The sequence below is a fragment of the Hippocampus guttulatus genome, chromosome 11 (assembly GCF_054856545.1).
Source record: "Hippocampus guttulatus isolate MCC_2025c chromosome 11, RoL_Hgut_1.0, whole genome shotgun sequence".
In the NCBI taxonomy this organism is placed as follows: Eukaryota; Metazoa; Chordata; class Actinopteri; order Syngnathiformes; family Syngnathidae; genus Hippocampus; species Hippocampus guttulatus.
Window position 1 is genome coordinate 20,910,825 of NC_141271.1, and position 15,939 is coordinate 20,926,763.

Consider the following 15,939-nt stretch of genomic DNA (forward strand, 5'->3'; position numbering starts at 1 on the left):
GTTATATTCAATTAAGTTTTGTTATCTACTTTTGTTTTCTCTGCTTTGCTTTTGAATGTTGTTAACTTTTGTGTTAGTAAATGCTTGTAGGTGTTGTGTCTTTTGCTTGTGTGAAGCACATTGAGTTGCCTTGTGTATGAAATGCCCTATAGAAATAACACTGCAGTTGTCCGGGGTATATCCTGGACTGGTTGTCAATCAACAGTTGTTGTTTTTTTTCTATTCAGGTCCTCTGTAATCCAGGCTTGCGTCCGCGCCACTGGGAAACGCTGAGCGAAATCTCGGGCAAACCCCTCAGCACGACCGACGAAGAGTCCGCCAACATGTCCCACTTCCTGTCCCTGAAAATGGAGGAGTTCCTGGACGAGTTTGAAGGCGTCAGCGAGTCTGCCAGCAAGGAGTACTCCTTGGAGAAGGCCCTGGAGAAGATGACCAGCGAATGGGCCGACATTACCTTCAAGCTTCTTCCCTATCGCGAGACGGGAACCAGCATCCTATCGTCGGTGGACGAAGTGCAGATGCTGCTGGACGACCACATCGTCAAGACGCAGACCATGAAGGGCTCGCCCTTCATCAAGCCTTTCGAGGTGGAGATACGGTAAGACCCACAAACACGCTGCTGGCGAGTCAAAGGGCGTATATGCCGCATCTCTTAAATGGAAGGGATGGAGGCAGTAAGGATGGTGTGGGAGGAAGGGAGCAAGGAAGGAAGGAAGGAAAGAAAGAAATTCATAGAAGGGAGGGAAGGATGCGAGGGAGCAATCCAGAATGGCTATTAACTCATTCACTCCCAAAGACGTTTTTAAACGTCTTTTCAGACATGGTCCAAGAATTGGCTGGTACTGAATGAGTTAATGGAAGGAAAGAAGAAAGGCAGGTTGAAGGATGGAAGGAAGCAAACCAGGATTAGTATGAAAGGAAGAAGGCAAGAAGGAAGTAGGGAAAGGAGGAAGGATGCACGGAGCCCCACTCAACAATCAAACCTGTGCCGCATCTCAGCTAACGCTAATCTGTTGCCTCCAATGAATTTCAATGCATCTTTGCTTACCTTTTAGTTTTGACGTGACAGTGTCTGTGAAGTAGTTTCGCGGTTGCTTGAAAGTGGTGGACCTTCACCCGGCCGATATCTCAAGTCATGGGCAGAGAAACTCAGTGTGGGGGTTGGGATTCTGGACATTGGGCAGAAATAAATTCATTTTATTAGATTTTTTTTTTTGTTGAAAGAAATAGGCAGAGAACAAAAGATTGCCTCTAAAAAGTCTGCTTTCCACCTTTCACGGATGTGTGATGCGAAGGTGGGGGAGGACTTTGGCCGGCCGTGATTATGTTGTTGTCCTTGCAGCAATTGGGAGGGCACGTTGCTGCTTCTCCAGGAGATCCTGGACGAGTGGCTGAAGGTTCAATCCACGTGGCTTTACCTGGAGCCCATCTTCAGCTCGCCCGACATCATGGCTCAGATGCCCGAAGAGGGACGGCGCTTCACCAATGTGGACAAAACCTGGAAGGACACCATGAAGCAAGTTGCTGCGGTAAGTGCGCACGGCGCCGTATCGCCCTCTCCCCATGCTAGCCCGAAGCTGTCCAAGCGTCCGATTCCCCATAACGCTTGTTAACCCGGAGCCTTTCATCGCTAACTTACGGCGACGAGTGGGCTACACCCTTGACTGGTCGCCAGTCTGTCGCAGGACACATACGAATGACCACTCACCCTTAAGAGTCTTTCATGAACCAAACATTCTTGCTTTGAATAGTAGTGGGAAAAGTGCGCCAGAAAGAATTTACAGATTTTCTTTTTGGGGGAATTTTTTTTTTTTTTAGGGTAAGCCAGCAGCTGGGATTGTAACACCTTCCTGGACTCAATCAATAATTGGAATCAAATTCCACAAATATACTGAGTAAAGCTTTGCATTCCACCGTGAGAGCCTCAACGTGATATAATTACAAAAGTTAAGGCATTACCCCCGACACTGCTGAAGAAGCCAAATGAGCCTTGAACTTGGCCAAGGTGACTTTTTTTTGGAACCCAAAAGAAAATGGATTCCCGAGCTCGGCCAAACCAGATACACATACAAAGACGTGATTGGGTGCGAATGGGCTATATAGTTTGATCGAATATGGCCATCTGATAAACAGATTTCATCAAACTTGTCTTTTGTTGTTGAGGACAATAAGGAAGAAGCTTGGTTTTTATGCATTTAGTCAGCGGAAAGCCAAGTGCTCATGCATAAATGGAAGCATTATGTGCCATAATGGTGTTTTTATGCAGCCCTCAGATAGTGGGGTGGCGCGGCGGGGGGCAGAAAATGGCCTGAGCTGATCGGGCGACGTGGCAATCTTTGTCTTTTTCATTGTGCCACACTTGTGCTCCACGTCGCACAGTATTGTCCACGTGAAAATGTGGGTGCGTAATAGAGAGCCTGCAATTCATCACGGGCTCTTATTGCGGCATTATTGAGAGCGCCCCATCACTCTTTTAGCAAACAATATGGCAGTTGGCATCTCATTAGGGTGGGTGATGGCATGCTCATTGTTAAAGTTAAATAGGTTCATGGGGGAAAAAAATGGCATGTGCTCCTATTATTATTTTCAATTGTCTATGCAGCAGTGGCTAAATGGCGTATTAGGAAAAGACAAATGCAAAATGGGGGAAATTGTTGCAGTGGTGGTTTGTTCTTATCACATTCTAGCGTTGGCGTACAGTATGGAAAAGAAATCGGCAAAAAATACGTCTTATTCCGAGAAATCCGACAGTACGCGGCCACTTGAAGGTGATGCCCATCGGATTTTAATGAAAAAAGCTTGTGTATAAAAACTTTATTGGGTTTTTGTACAACACCAAAGACAAAGAAATAGGCGTGGCCAGTCATTTTATTGTTGTGCTCCCATTGGCTCGCCGGCACAAAGTATTGAGGTCTATGTAGTTCACAATGCTGTGTTCTGCTGAACCATGTGAAAAAACACGTCGTAAGACTTAATATTGCGTCACTTACCCTTACTTGCTAATGCATGCACACATTGTGAATCGAGTTAAAATTTGTGGAGGAACTCAAGCATGTTGCGTTCCCCTTTATCTGGTGATTAGCATGGGTCTTTATGTCGGTGGCCAAAACGTGCCTAATTCAAATTAAATTGTACAAATAAACTAACCACCAGAGGGTGCTAGAACTGCACAAATGGAAAACCTTCTGGCCTTTTTAACACTTGTGATGCTTTTAATATTGCGACATGACAACAACAATATCTTGGCAACTTTGATATGGTGATGAGATGGAGGTTGAGATGTCGAACACAAGAGAGCCGAGAGAAGCTAGAATGTGACGGCTGCACCGGGTACCGTCCTCAAAAGAGTTTGCAAAGGGTAACAACGTGCTCAGTGGACCTGAAACCAGATGCATCAATTTCAGGCGAAAGCTCGGACTGAGCGTCAAATAGAAATTATAGATTTTGTCTGGAAGGTGCGCCGTTATCTCCACTTGCAAAGAAAATGAGGCCATCGAGGGACAGGGAGACCACACGCAAATGCGGTTGTCAGCATGCGTCTTTGTCATGGATTCGTATCATAAAATGAAGGAGATGCTTTCTTTTTTAGTCACTTGATTACTTTCATTGTGCTGGAGATAGTGTGCCATTTTCCACAGTTTCAAACAACCCGCACTTTTGCCGTAACAGCGGGCGACGAATCTTGAGGTTGAGCAAGACGAGTGGTTTCTCCCTAGGGAAGTGGAGCCTAGAGTGTGAAAAAAATAAGCGGCAGTATAGATAATAATAGGAATTTCACTCATGGCGGCAGAACTTCATGCCCTTCAAAGATAAGCATGTGGCGCATGCAGCGGACACCTGCCTTTTTTGGTTTACAAAAATACAGAGCCCAGAATTTGTCATAACATTCCCATGGCCGCCGTGTCAAAGTCCGGTGTCGTTTTTTTCCACTCGGCAGGACAAGCACGTGTTGGCCGTCATCGAAATCAATCAAATGCTGGACAGGCAAAAGAAATCCAACGAGCATCTGGAGATGATCCTCAAAGGACTCAACAACTACTTGGAGAAGAAGCGTCTCTACTTCCCTCGCTTTTTCTTCCTGTCTAACGAGGAGCTGCTGGAAATCCTCTCCGAGACCAAAGACCCCACGAGGTAAACAAGACAATGCCTTCGTCAAAAGGCTCAGCTTATTCATCGTGCGCAAACTCATTTTCCCCCGACGTCTCCCATGTTTTGAGCAACAAATGTCCAAACTCCCAAAATAACGTTCGCATTTGATAATTTTCCTAATCCTTGCGGTTTTCTCAACTGATTCAAACCATTCCAAGGCCAAATTCTGCCATTCCTTCAACATGTATGCGGCTTTTCAGACTCAGGTTGCCATTTTGTTAAATGTTAGCGTGTTAGCATGTGATCAGTTCTCCTTGTGTTTGTAGTCTACGGTCTACATTTTCCACAGATTAGCATTCTCCATGAAACGACGCTCTTCTTTGCTTGTATTCAGGGTCCAGCCATTCTTGAAAAAGTGTTTCGAGGGCATCGCTCGCGTGACCTTCACCGAAGACCTCGACATCACTCACATGAAGAGCAGCGAGGGAGAAGAAGTCCAGCTCGTCGACATCATTTGCACTCCCAACGCCCGCGGCCAGGTGGAAAAATGGCTTCTGGAACTGGAGAACGACATGATTGCTTCTCTGCATAAGGTGCCCTCTTTTTTTTCTGCCTTTTTGCCACCCGGAGCCGGACTGATTTGTTTCCCACCTCGATCTATCGCAGGTCGTCGGGGAAGCTATCGTTGCGTACCCCAAAGCTTTGCGGATCGACTGGGTGCGCTCGTGGCCCGGCCAGGCAGTCCTGTGCGTCTCACAAGTCTACTGGACGAAGGATATCCACGACGCCATTAAATCAGGACAGAAGGTGAGCCTGCGGACGGTGTCAAAAGCACAGCAGTCCCTTCTTTAAGCATGGGGGTGAAATTAGACAGAAAGCCCCCGAGGTAGTGAATTTGTCAATAACGAAGCGCCAAGAAACAGGCGATGACCGTACATCGCTGTTAAGTTGTGATGACGCGGCCACCTTCCTTTTGCAGTCGCTTTCATCGACTTGCTGGACTGTGGGGACCGCTGTTCTTTGGGTCACTCTGTCGGACTTGTTTGACCTCCAAACACGGCCGTTCGAGTGATCAACTTTGTTTTTCATCGGAGCGCCGGAACTCTCTTGAGGCAGTTGGATGTTCGGCGGCAAACTTGAAAGGATCCGATGAAAAGTCTTGCTTGTCTCGTGCCACTTGGGCACCAGCCAATTTGCGGGAGCCACAATTCTCGCTGAGCTGTCGCAGATGAAATAATTCACTCAATAAAATGCACGACACGCGACGACTTTTTACGGGAATCGGTAAACAAGCATGGCAATTGGAAATGTCTTTGTATGTGAGCAGCGTGGGATCAGAAGATTATTTCTCCCTTTGTAACTGGTTACACTTGTCACATTTGCCTGCAATTTTTGCTATTCGGCCCCTGGCAGCATGCTCTCCGCTTTGTGCAGCGAGACGGTTAACGGCATGAAGAGAAGGAAAGCTCCAGATGCATCCTCGATTGACGTTTCTTCTTATTTATCCCAACTATTGGTTCATTCGCGAGAGCATCTTGACGGTTACGGACAAATTAGCGGCAGCTGAACTCAGGATATGACTTCACACGGTCTGACGTCACGTCACGTCTCGGCTTAGTCTTGACCGTCTCCTCAGGCCCTGGACGCCTACCTGGCTCAAAATAACCGACAAATTGACGACATCGTGGAGCTGGTGCGGGGCAAGCTGTCCAAACAGAACCGAGTCACTCTGGGAGCTCTCGTGGTCCTCGACGTCCACGCCCGCGATGTGCTGGCCTTGCTGGTGCAAAAGGGGATCAGCGACGAGCACGACTTTTTGTGGCTCAGCCAGCTGCGCTACTACTGGGTGGTACGTAACGCGTTCATTTTTGAAAATCGTAAATGTCCAGAAACACCCAGTGGGCTGACTTGTGCTACGTTGTGCAGGAAAATGATCTGCAGACAAAGATGATCAATGCAGGTTTGCCGTATGGTTACGAATACCTGGGCAACACCCCTCGTCTGGTCATTACCCCGCTGACTGACCGCTGCTACCGGTAAAGCCGCCACCTTCTTTTACTAGACAATCCCTCTGTGACGGAGCTGCCCAAGTCCGGTCCTCGAGCGCCCCAGCCGAGCCCTAGTTTTAGACGGCGTCCTCTTTCAACACAGCCGATTCAAACGAGCAGGATCGCTATCAGGCTTTTGCAAAGCTTGATGATCAGCTGATCGTTTGAATCTGGTGAGTTGGAGGATGGAGACATCTGAAGCAGGTTGGATGGGGGCTCAAGAGGAGGACTTGGGTTTCCCCGCTCTCCTTATTGGCACACTAGCACGACCTCAGAATTCTTTTCAAATTCAGCCCCGACGCCGATGGGCAATATGAAATTTGGTATCCATGGATTTCATGAGTACACCCACGAAAAAGTTCAAAGAACCCATGCCTGAAAAGACGCGGCAAGCCAACCAAGCCTTTGGTAGGGGTTGCGTGGCCCACCGAGGCTGGCTCAGTAGCTTCTGATTTAGCTTCTGAAGCTAGTTCACCTTAACGTCAAGACATCGGGTAGGCATGGATGTCATGATCAGACCCATAAAAATGTCTCAAGAAGGCACGGCTGCAAAAACACAGCAAGTCTGCCGTTTTGGTGGGAAGCGGCTATTTGAGGCTCATGTTAGCCATTTCTTCAAAGACAAAACTGTAAACTGTCAGCCGCGCAAGGGGCAGAGCTTGAACAAACTTGTGAGGAAGACAACATTGGCTTTTTTATCACATTGACTCAATTCACCTTTTCGTTCAGCACCTTGTTTGGTGCCCTCCATCTCCATTTGGGTGGAGCCCCAGAGGGCCCGGCGGGCACAGGAAAAACGGAAACCACCAAAGACTTGGCCAAGGCTGTCGCCAAGCAGTGTGTGGTCTTCAACTGCTCCGATGGACTCGACTACATCGCGCTAGGAAAATTCTTTAAAGTGAGTACACGTTTCTCATGTTGTTCTATGTACATATTTGAAAAGGACATAATATGGAAAATGTACTCTTGCATGGCCTTGATCCAAATTCTGTAGTTGCATCTCTAGAGCTGGAGTCCCTGCTCACCTACCACATATAAAATCAAACAGTTAAATCCATCTTCTTTGAGCTGCCTATTTCTAAAAAAAAAAAAAAAAAAAAAGGTCTGGCAAAGAGCCATTCTCTTTTGCTGAGCTGTATTGTTGCAATTTGCATAATAGTGCCCCCGTTCCAAGTTCCCCATGATTTAGTAGCCAGGTTGGCAAAGATCTGTTATTTTCAGGTCACGGCCTGTCAGAAGCTCTCCCCTTTCAGGTTCATTAGGTAAGCAGAGCTGCATCTGGTTTTCCTGGATGCAAAAGCGTTAGCTTCTAAAGTGCTGCCCCCTTGGGTGAAAATGCTTTCATCATCTTGACATGCGCTAGTTTCCCTCCTTCCACATTGTGGGCTCTGCTTTCTCAAGTCAAAGCTGCTGGAGTCTCAAAGCCCAGGCCGGCACCCGGTTGTCATGGTAACAAAAGCCTGATTCCCCATTGGCCAAGAATTTCCCTGTCGACACACACACACACACACACACACAGGCTCATTTCAGAAAGACAGAAATAGGAATACATCTCTGAAGTGTTGTAAATTGTGAAAGAAAAACAATAATAACGTATGCGTCCTTCAAATTTCTCTGACATGTATGATATTGATATGATATTGATATTGTGACCAGGGCCTTTTGTCTTGTGGAGCCTGGGCCTGCTTTGACGAGTTTAACAGAATTGACTTGGAAGTGCTGTCCGTGGTGGCTCAGCAGATCCTCACGATACAGAGAGGTTGGTTTGTTTCATATGTCAATCATTTCCCCACTCAAAATTCAAAAAGTCTCCTTTGTGAGATTCCATCCTTACTCCAAAACGGAAGTTGAGTTTTTCAGTGACGAACAGAGGTTAGGTTGAGAAGCATTCCTCTTGTGCGTTATCGACGTATCGAGATGGTCACGAACCGCTGTGTCACTGCCACACTTCAGGAATCGCCGCCCATGCCAAGCTGCTGATGTTCGAAGGAACAGAACTGTCCCTGGACCCGTCCTGTGCCGTGTTCATCACCATGAACCCCGGTTACGCTGGGCGTTCCGAGCTTCCGGACAATCTCAAGGTATCTGCTGCTACCCAGGACTCGCGAGGCCCCGAACTTACCAATTTAAGGGGCCACCGCAGGGTTGATTGTCACGTTGCGATCTAAAATTGTGAGCCAAAGAGCCTCGGTCACTCGTCAGCCACGTGTCGAACGGGACAAACATTCAATCACACATATCGATGGCAATCAGGCGCTGTTCAGGACCGTGGCCATGATGGTGCCGGACTACGCCTTGATCGCGGAGATCGTGCTCTACTCGTGCGGCTTTGTGACCGCGCGGCCCCTCTCGGTGAAGATTGTGGCGACCTATCGCCTGTGCTCGGAGCAGCTTTCGTCGCAGCATCACTACGATTACGGGATGAGGGCCGTCAAGTCCGTGCTGACTGCCGCAGGAAACCTCAAGGTAGGCGCGGTCACGCCCATTATTAATAGCAAACACAATTTGTTGCATTTATTTGATTGGCAGTGTGTTAAAAAAACTAAAGCTTGAAACTGGCCCCTGCACCTTTTTTCATGTGAAACCCTCACAATGAAGGTCACATTTGAGATTCCAGCAGAAAAAGCTTGACAATTTAGTGTTGCCCATCTACAAACAAGCGGGGATATGTGCTTCCAATTTAGGCTGATGTGGGCAAAATGAATGGATCGCCAGTCATGTGACATGCATTGTAGGCTGCTGATTTTTTTTTAATTTTTTTTTTTTTGCACTGCAGCTTGCGTTTCCGGACGAGAACGAAGACACTTTGCTACTCAGATCCATTATTGATGTGAATCTTCCAAAGTTTCTGGCCCAGGACCTCCAACTGTTTGGGGTATGTAAAAAAACAAACAAACCCAAAACAAATAAAACTCCATCATTGCTCCACTCCAAAAAAAAAAAAAAAGAAGTTTATTCTTGAAAACCTTTTGTTGAAAATGTCCTGTTGTACCACAATCTGCCTATTGTTAGAAAGGAGATATTTTAGTCTTGCAGGGATATCTAATGGGTTCGCTGGCTTAATGCTAATGCTAACACATCATGGCAAGCCATAGACGGGTTAGCGAATAGCAAATGGTGGAGTCGCAACTGCTTTATTTGACACCAGACCGCGAATGTACAGTAGGCAGGTACTTTTTCAAATGGTATAAATTATTTAGCGCACCCCCAAGCTACAGTCTGGGAGCTTCTGGTTTGAAACCAAATAGGTTGTATGTTTACTACGTCCCGATTTCATTGTCCAGTATGTGTCCATACAATGACAATAAAAGGTGTCCATTCTATTGAATCGCTTGAGAGTTGGTGTATGTCGTATATCTCAAATACACTAGTCTTCCGGTTTTTGTCTTTCCGTCCAGGGTATCACGTCGGACCTTTTCCCCGGCGTCACGCTCCCGAAACGAGACTACAGCACTTTGCTGGAAGCCGTCAAGGAAAACTGCGACATCATGAACCTGCAAGTCACCGACTTCTTCATCGAGAAGATCCTGCAAGTGTACGAGATGATGATCGTGAGGCACGGATTCATGTTGGTGGGCGAACCCTTCGGGGGCAAGACCTGCGCCTACCGCGTGCTCTCGGCGGCCCTTCGCGACGTCTGCGTAAAGGTAGGGTGGCCGCCGAGCTGGAAAATGTACTCGCACTTTGGACATTTAGTAGAAGTACAGATACTTGATCCAAAAAAAAAAAAAAAAAGTCTCCGGTGAAAGGAGCAATGTTGATTCGACTCCTTTGCTTAGATACAAGTTAAAAAATGAATACTGAAGTACAGAAACAAAAAGTCAAGTTAACATGGAGGCTTAGGAGTGCGATCCCCCTATCTGACTGCAGGCCAGAGGCAACAAATGGCTGACTGTGGTGATTCATAGAGTTGTCAGTAAAGATGTTCTGGCAGAGGGCAAGTGAGGCCTGACGTGTGCTTTCGACCTTCCCCCTTTTTTTTTTTTTTTTTGTGACTTTTGACATGTCACAAAGTGTTGATCAATAGCTGATGTAAATGCCTTCACCGCTCGCTTGGTTGCTTTTCCCTTCTCATCCTCAGATTTCGACTCATGTATTCCACTGCCGTAACCCGGCCGATTTGTCAAGACCATCTTCACGAATAGTTTTTGATTGCCTGTTTATCAGGAAAACCTTCAACGCTTGCTCGCTCCCCCCCAAAAAAAATCTAATCAAATTGTTTTGTGCTCAATACCTCGTAAATACGTCCATCCAATTTGTCAAAGTTGTTGCGTTTGCCATCGCGATCAACTGGCGAGTTGTGTTGACATGGCTGAGTTGCAGCCCGGCGAGGAGACACGTGAAGGCCCGCTGATAGAACGTCAGGGAAAGCCGCATTCATCACTGTCTTCCTCTTCGCCGCGCAGCCACTTATCGTGTCAAAAACAAACAAATGCGCCCCCCCCCCCTCCCTCCCTCACCCCCGCAAAATACATTTTCTCTTCTCTTTGTGGAACGTGTTCTATCATGGCCTTGAAATGTTGTCTACTGTGTTGCTCTTTTGGCTTCTCATCCTGGATTTTTTTTTTTTTTTTTGTGTCAAGCAGGTGGTCATCCTGACGTCAAACCTACGACAAAAGTTAAAAAGCCCCATTTGCAATTGATTTCATTCCATGACCAAGCTCCTATCTTAATCTACTCATTTGAGTATTGCATTGGATAAACTTTATTGTCAAATGTATCAAGTCATTGTTCCTTATGAAGACATATTGAAATGCTGTTAATCCGTTCCAGTCGCCCTGGAAAACACCCATTTTTTTTTTTTTTTGGACCCGTGTGACCGCAGGGCCTGATGGAGGAAAACGAAGTGCAGATCACAGTTATCAATCCTAAATCCATCACCATGGGACAACTGTACGGTCAGTTCGACCCGGTTTCCCACGAATGGTCCGACGGCATCCTGGCTGTCAGCTACAGAAACTTTGCCTCCTCGCAGGTAAGACGGTTCTTCTAACGCGCACTGGTTATCACATCCACTTCCCGCATCTGCTCACATGGACGGTGACGAGTGGTCTGCCTTGAAGGTTTCAATTGCGATGTTGCTGCGCAATATTTCGAGTTTGACCGTATTTCAAGTGAGCAGCAGCGTGCGTGTTCGCTTGCGATGACAAAACTTCCCGTCTATTCCAGCACCCCCCCCCCCCCCCCCCCACACACACACACTAGATGGCTTCAGGTGAGCAGTCTTCTGTTGTCTTTTTGATGAGCACAAATCAAGATGCCATCCGCCACCCGATTTATCAGCTAACTTGTGTGTGAAGATTGCATGGGACTTAACGAAATGCGTCCGTCGAACTTTCTTATGCCACCGCCACTTGTGACTCTCCTTTCTTTTCTGACCTTCAAACAACGGAAAGACGTTGATTCAATATGCGCGAAGGATTAAAGGATTTAGTGGAAAATACAGTCGGCTCCTCTTGAGCTCTCCGAGTCTCTTTTTGGAAACTTTAAATCTCCATTAATACGTTACCAATAAAATCTGTGTGTTTTAACCCTCGTAGGAGGGCTGTGTGAGCTCGCTTGCTTCTTCAATTTCTTTTCACAGTTGATCCAGTGCCAGGCCATGCATTTGCTACTTGGGCCTTCGGTGAGGGTTTATCGACTTAATCGCGCCACCATTGTGCATAGTTAGCATCAATACGATTAAAAAACACAATATATACGATATAAGCAAGCACACGACTGTGCCACATGTCCGGAACACTTTTGGAACAGTTCGCGATCTCAAAACACGGTTATCTGTTTTTAAATTTCAAGAAAATAAAACACATCCAACTCGCCAAGCCGCTTGACATGTGCTGCAAGCTTAGTTAAAAAAGGTGAAGGGTGCCGTCACTCGGAATACATTTGTTTCGAGAGCACTAAAAGCTGCCGAGACTGTTTTATTGTCCACGACCTCACTAAACACAACCCGTCCGGTCCTTAACTTTTGACTGACGGAGAGCAATGCACGTGATACGTTGTCCCACCGTTTTTCACGGTCGCCAGACCCCCGACAGAAAGTGGCTGATCTTTGACGGGCCGGTGGATGCCGTGTGGATCGAGAACATGAACACGGTGCTGGACGACAACAAGAAGCTATGTCTGATGAGCGGCGAAATCATTCAGATGTCCCCGCAGATGAGCCTCATCTTCGAACCCATGGACCTGGAAGTCGCATCTCCGGCTACCGTGAGAGAGAGACCTTTTTCATAATTACTGCACATCCATCCATCCATCCATTTTCCGAACCGCTTAATCCTCACTAGGGTCGCGGGGGGGGGGGGGGGGGGGGGTTCTGGAGCCTATCCCAGCCGTCTACGGGCAGTAGGCGGGGGACACCCTGAATCGGTTGCCAGCCAATCGCAGGGCACACACAGAGACAAACAACCATCCACGCTCACATTCACACCTAGGGACAATTTTAGAGAGTTCAATCAGCCTGCCATGCATGTTTTTGGAATGTGGGAGGAAACCGGAGTACCCGGAGAAAACCCACGCAGGCCCGGGGAGAACATGCAAACTCCGCACAGGGAGGCCGGAGCTGGAATCGAACCCGGTACCTCTGCACTGTGAAGTCGACGTGCTAACCACTGGACTACCGGGCCGCCCATTACTGCACATATGTTGTTGTTGTTTTTTTTTTTTTCTGCGCTCATATCAGCAGAACACACATCCCAGAAAGAATTCAACAGAAAGGCAAACAAACGCTTGATGTTTGCAGGTGTCCCGTTGTGGAATGATCTACATGGAGCCGCACATGCTGGGCTGGCATCCTCTCATGCTGTCCTGGTTCAACGTCCTGCCCGGCACGGTCACGGCGGCCCACAAAGAGCTCATCGGAGGCCTTTTCGAACGCGTGCTGCCAGCCTGCCTGGAGCTGATTCGCAAAGCCACAACGGTGCCGTAAACTGGGGACCTTGACTCCATTGTAGTAGTCAGCTAAGCTTGCTTTGTTTTCGGAGCCCCGCCCCCTCCTGGCGCGGCGTCATCCAACGACGGCTGCTTTTTCCATTTCCGTTCTTTCAGGAGTTGTCGCCGACATCCGACAGCAACCTGGTCAAATCTCTGATGAATTTGATGGACTGCATGATGGCAGAGTTTCACGACGCCGCTGCGATGAAGCGCATAAATGACAATGACGTCTGCTCTTGGCTGGAGGTTCGTATGTCCCAAGATTGACACGCCTGCGTGCACCTTTGTGTGTGCGCTGTTCAACAATTTAGCTCTAATGTTTATTTGTCTGGCCTTTAATCGCAAGATCCATCGCAAGCTCACATTCATCTCACTTTAGCTGAAATTTCAGGTGCCCTACAGTAATACATTTCAAGCAAAGCACCTGAAAACGAGATGCATTTATTGGAAGATTCATTACAGAAAGAAAACGGCTATTCCAAGCGAAAGCAGCTTTTCTGTTAACTGCCATGTTGTATTCATTGTCAGTACAGGTGCACTTTGAGTTGCCATTTTGCCCTTTCTTGCACTCCCTGCGTGTTTTTTTTTTTTTTTTTTTTTTTGCCCCGGTCTCGTGTCTTTCAACCACTGCTTTCGTTTCCCCCCCCATGGAGCATGTCAGTGTAAAAAGCCAATCAACTTTGTCTCCGTGCTCCCCAGCTGGTCATGGTTATGATAATCGTCAATTAATCAACCCTTTAACGGCACAAACTGCCATGGGACTGTAATTTGCAATTACCACAGAATTCCCGCTGTTCTTTTCCCTCCGTACAACGAAAACGTCTCCGCCGGTTGTACGCTTTAATGACTGCTCTGAACATTTATCCGATATTAGGACTACAGTGCACTCATTTGAACAATGATGGCAAACTTTGACTCCATTATGGAACTTTGGAAGTCAATTCTGCAGTGTTTTGTGTCGTGGTTGCTCAATTATTTGTGGAATAGTCTTAAACACAACGGTAGTCTGGTTATTGGCTATCTGGAATGGAGCAATACTTCCAGTGGATATTTTAATGTGATAATTTTCACATTATTCAAGCGGACTTAATCGTTAAGTGCAACATCTGACACAGGGCATCTTCGTCTTCTGCCTGGTTTGGTCGGTGGGCGCCAGCTGCAACGATGCAGGCCGCCTGAAATTCGACCACATGGTCAGGGAGATACTGAGCGGTCCGCTTAGCGAGGAGACGCGCTCGTCCCACGCCATCCTGACCACCGTGGGGCCGCCCGAAAAGCAGCTGACGGTGCCGTTGCCGACCGAGGACACGGTCTACCAGTACCGGTTCATTAAAGAGGTCGGTCTTCCTTCGCCGGAGACGCTCGAAGGAACGTATCGAGGAAACTGACCAACGCTCCTGTTGGGTTCATTTGTTAGGCAAACCGAAAGTGCTCATGCATCAATGCTGTAAAATTAAAAAAAAAAAAAACCACACATTTTAAAATAATACACACAAGAAAATAAATTTTTGAAATATATATTTGTCTGTGTAAAAATAACACACCATAATATTAAAAACATGGGTTGAAAACAGGAAAACAATTTAGAAATCCTTTTAATAATTAGCCAAAATAAATACACATATTCATTAACTCATTCGGTACCAACCAATTCTATACCAAGCCTGAAAAGACGTTTAAAAACGTCTTTGGGAGTGAATGAGTTAAATGAGGAGGGAACAAAGTCGGGCCAGCAGAATAGCTTCCATTTTGCTTTGATGTCAATTCGTTTTTAATCACCTTGTAAATTTGACCCTCAACACAACAGAAAGTTAATAAAAACATTGAAAATGTTGTCCCATCTGGACTACAAGCCAATTCTATTTGGAATAGTTATGTTATGCAAATATACAAACCAGTTTTTATGAAGTATAATGAAGAGACAAATAAATAAATAAGCACAGCAGGAAAAGCTGACTTGAAAAAAAAAAAAAGAAGAAAATTCTGGATTTTCAAACTCTGCATTGGTTGATGTAACAGCAGGTTCCATCAATACATTTTCACGTTATTATTCGATATTTGAATCTATTGAAATTGCGAACATAAATCTTATCGTTCATAAAAAAAGTACTCAACTAAAAAAAAAAGGCAATGAAAACAAACAAAAATGTCTCAATGAGACGACTACTCTACTTGTTGCCGTTCTTGACGACAGATGGAAAGGAGGCTTTGCGCTCAATGCGGCGCCAGCATCTTGGGCGTGTCTTCGCAACCGATCAATGTGCACATTGTCCACAAAGGTGATGAGAAATGAACGGCCTTCCCCCAAACTCCTTCAGGGCCCGGGTAGATGGGAGCCATGGACGGAGGAGCTGAAGGGCGCCCCCCCGCTGTCCAAGGACATGGAGTTTAACGAGATCATCGTGCCCACGGAGAACACGGTGCGCTACATGGCGCTCATGAAGCTCCTGGTCACCAACCAGAAGCCCACCATCTTCATCGGCCCCACCGGTACCGGCAAGAGTGTTTACATCACCGTAAGTGCCGTCTCAATTACGCGACTGCCGCTCGGGTCATGCAACAACGTACGTTCCTATTTTTATATTTATTTTTGTGTGCATAACACGGCCTGTCTTGTTTTATTTGTCGTTTGTGTGCCTATTTGTTGTGAATGTTGACTTTCCCTGCAGGACTTCCTGCTGAATCATGTGGACAAGGAGGTGTACAACCCGTTGTTTATCAATTTCTCAGCCCAGACCACAGCCGCCCAGACTCAAAATATTATCATGTCCAAGCTGGACAAGCGGCGCAAAGGAGTCTTTGGTCCTCCCATGGGGCAGAAAATGGTACGAGTTGGCCGACACATCGGGCATTGCAAGTAAACCCGCTG

The 15,939-nt window shown here is 46.8% G+C and overlaps 1 protein-coding gene across 2 annotated transcripts in view; it reads left to right on the forward strand.

Moving 5' to 3' along the window:
• dnah7 (dynein, axonemal, heavy chain 7) overlaps positions 1-15,939 on the forward strand; it is a 43,989-nt gene that overhangs the window by 7,270 nt on the left and 20,780 nt on the right. For both annotated transcript variants that reach the window (XM_086124338.1, XM_086124339.1), the window contains exons 17-36: positions 228-598; positions 1,343-1,529; positions 3,938-4,131; positions 4,484-4,682; positions 4,756-4,896; positions 5,726-5,938; positions 6,016-6,125; positions 6,867-7,035; positions 7,794-7,896; positions 8,091-8,218; positions 8,391-8,603; positions 8,914-9,012; positions 9,536-9,784; positions 10,963-11,112; positions 12,165-12,347; positions 12,880-13,056; positions 13,185-13,316; positions 14,186-14,407; positions 15,389-15,586; positions 15,740-15,895. In XM_086124338.1, coding sequence (XP_085980464.1) covers positions 228-598; positions 1,343-1,529; positions 3,938-4,131; positions 4,484-4,682; positions 4,756-4,896; positions 5,726-5,938; positions 6,016-6,125; positions 6,867-7,035; positions 7,794-7,896; positions 8,091-8,218; positions 8,391-8,603; positions 8,914-9,012; positions 9,536-9,784; positions 10,963-11,112; positions 12,165-12,347; positions 12,880-13,056; positions 13,185-13,316; positions 14,186-14,407; positions 15,389-15,586; positions 15,740-15,895 — 3,594 coding nt within the window. The remainder of the gene's footprint in view (positions 1-227; positions 599-1,342; positions 1,530-3,937; positions 4,132-4,483; positions 4,683-4,755; positions 4,897-5,725; positions 5,939-6,015; positions 6,126-6,866; positions 7,036-7,793; positions 7,897-8,090; positions 8,219-8,390; positions 8,604-8,913; positions 9,013-9,535; positions 9,785-10,962; positions 11,113-12,164; positions 12,348-12,879; positions 13,057-13,184; positions 13,317-14,185; positions 14,408-15,388; positions 15,587-15,739; positions 15,896-15,939) is intronic.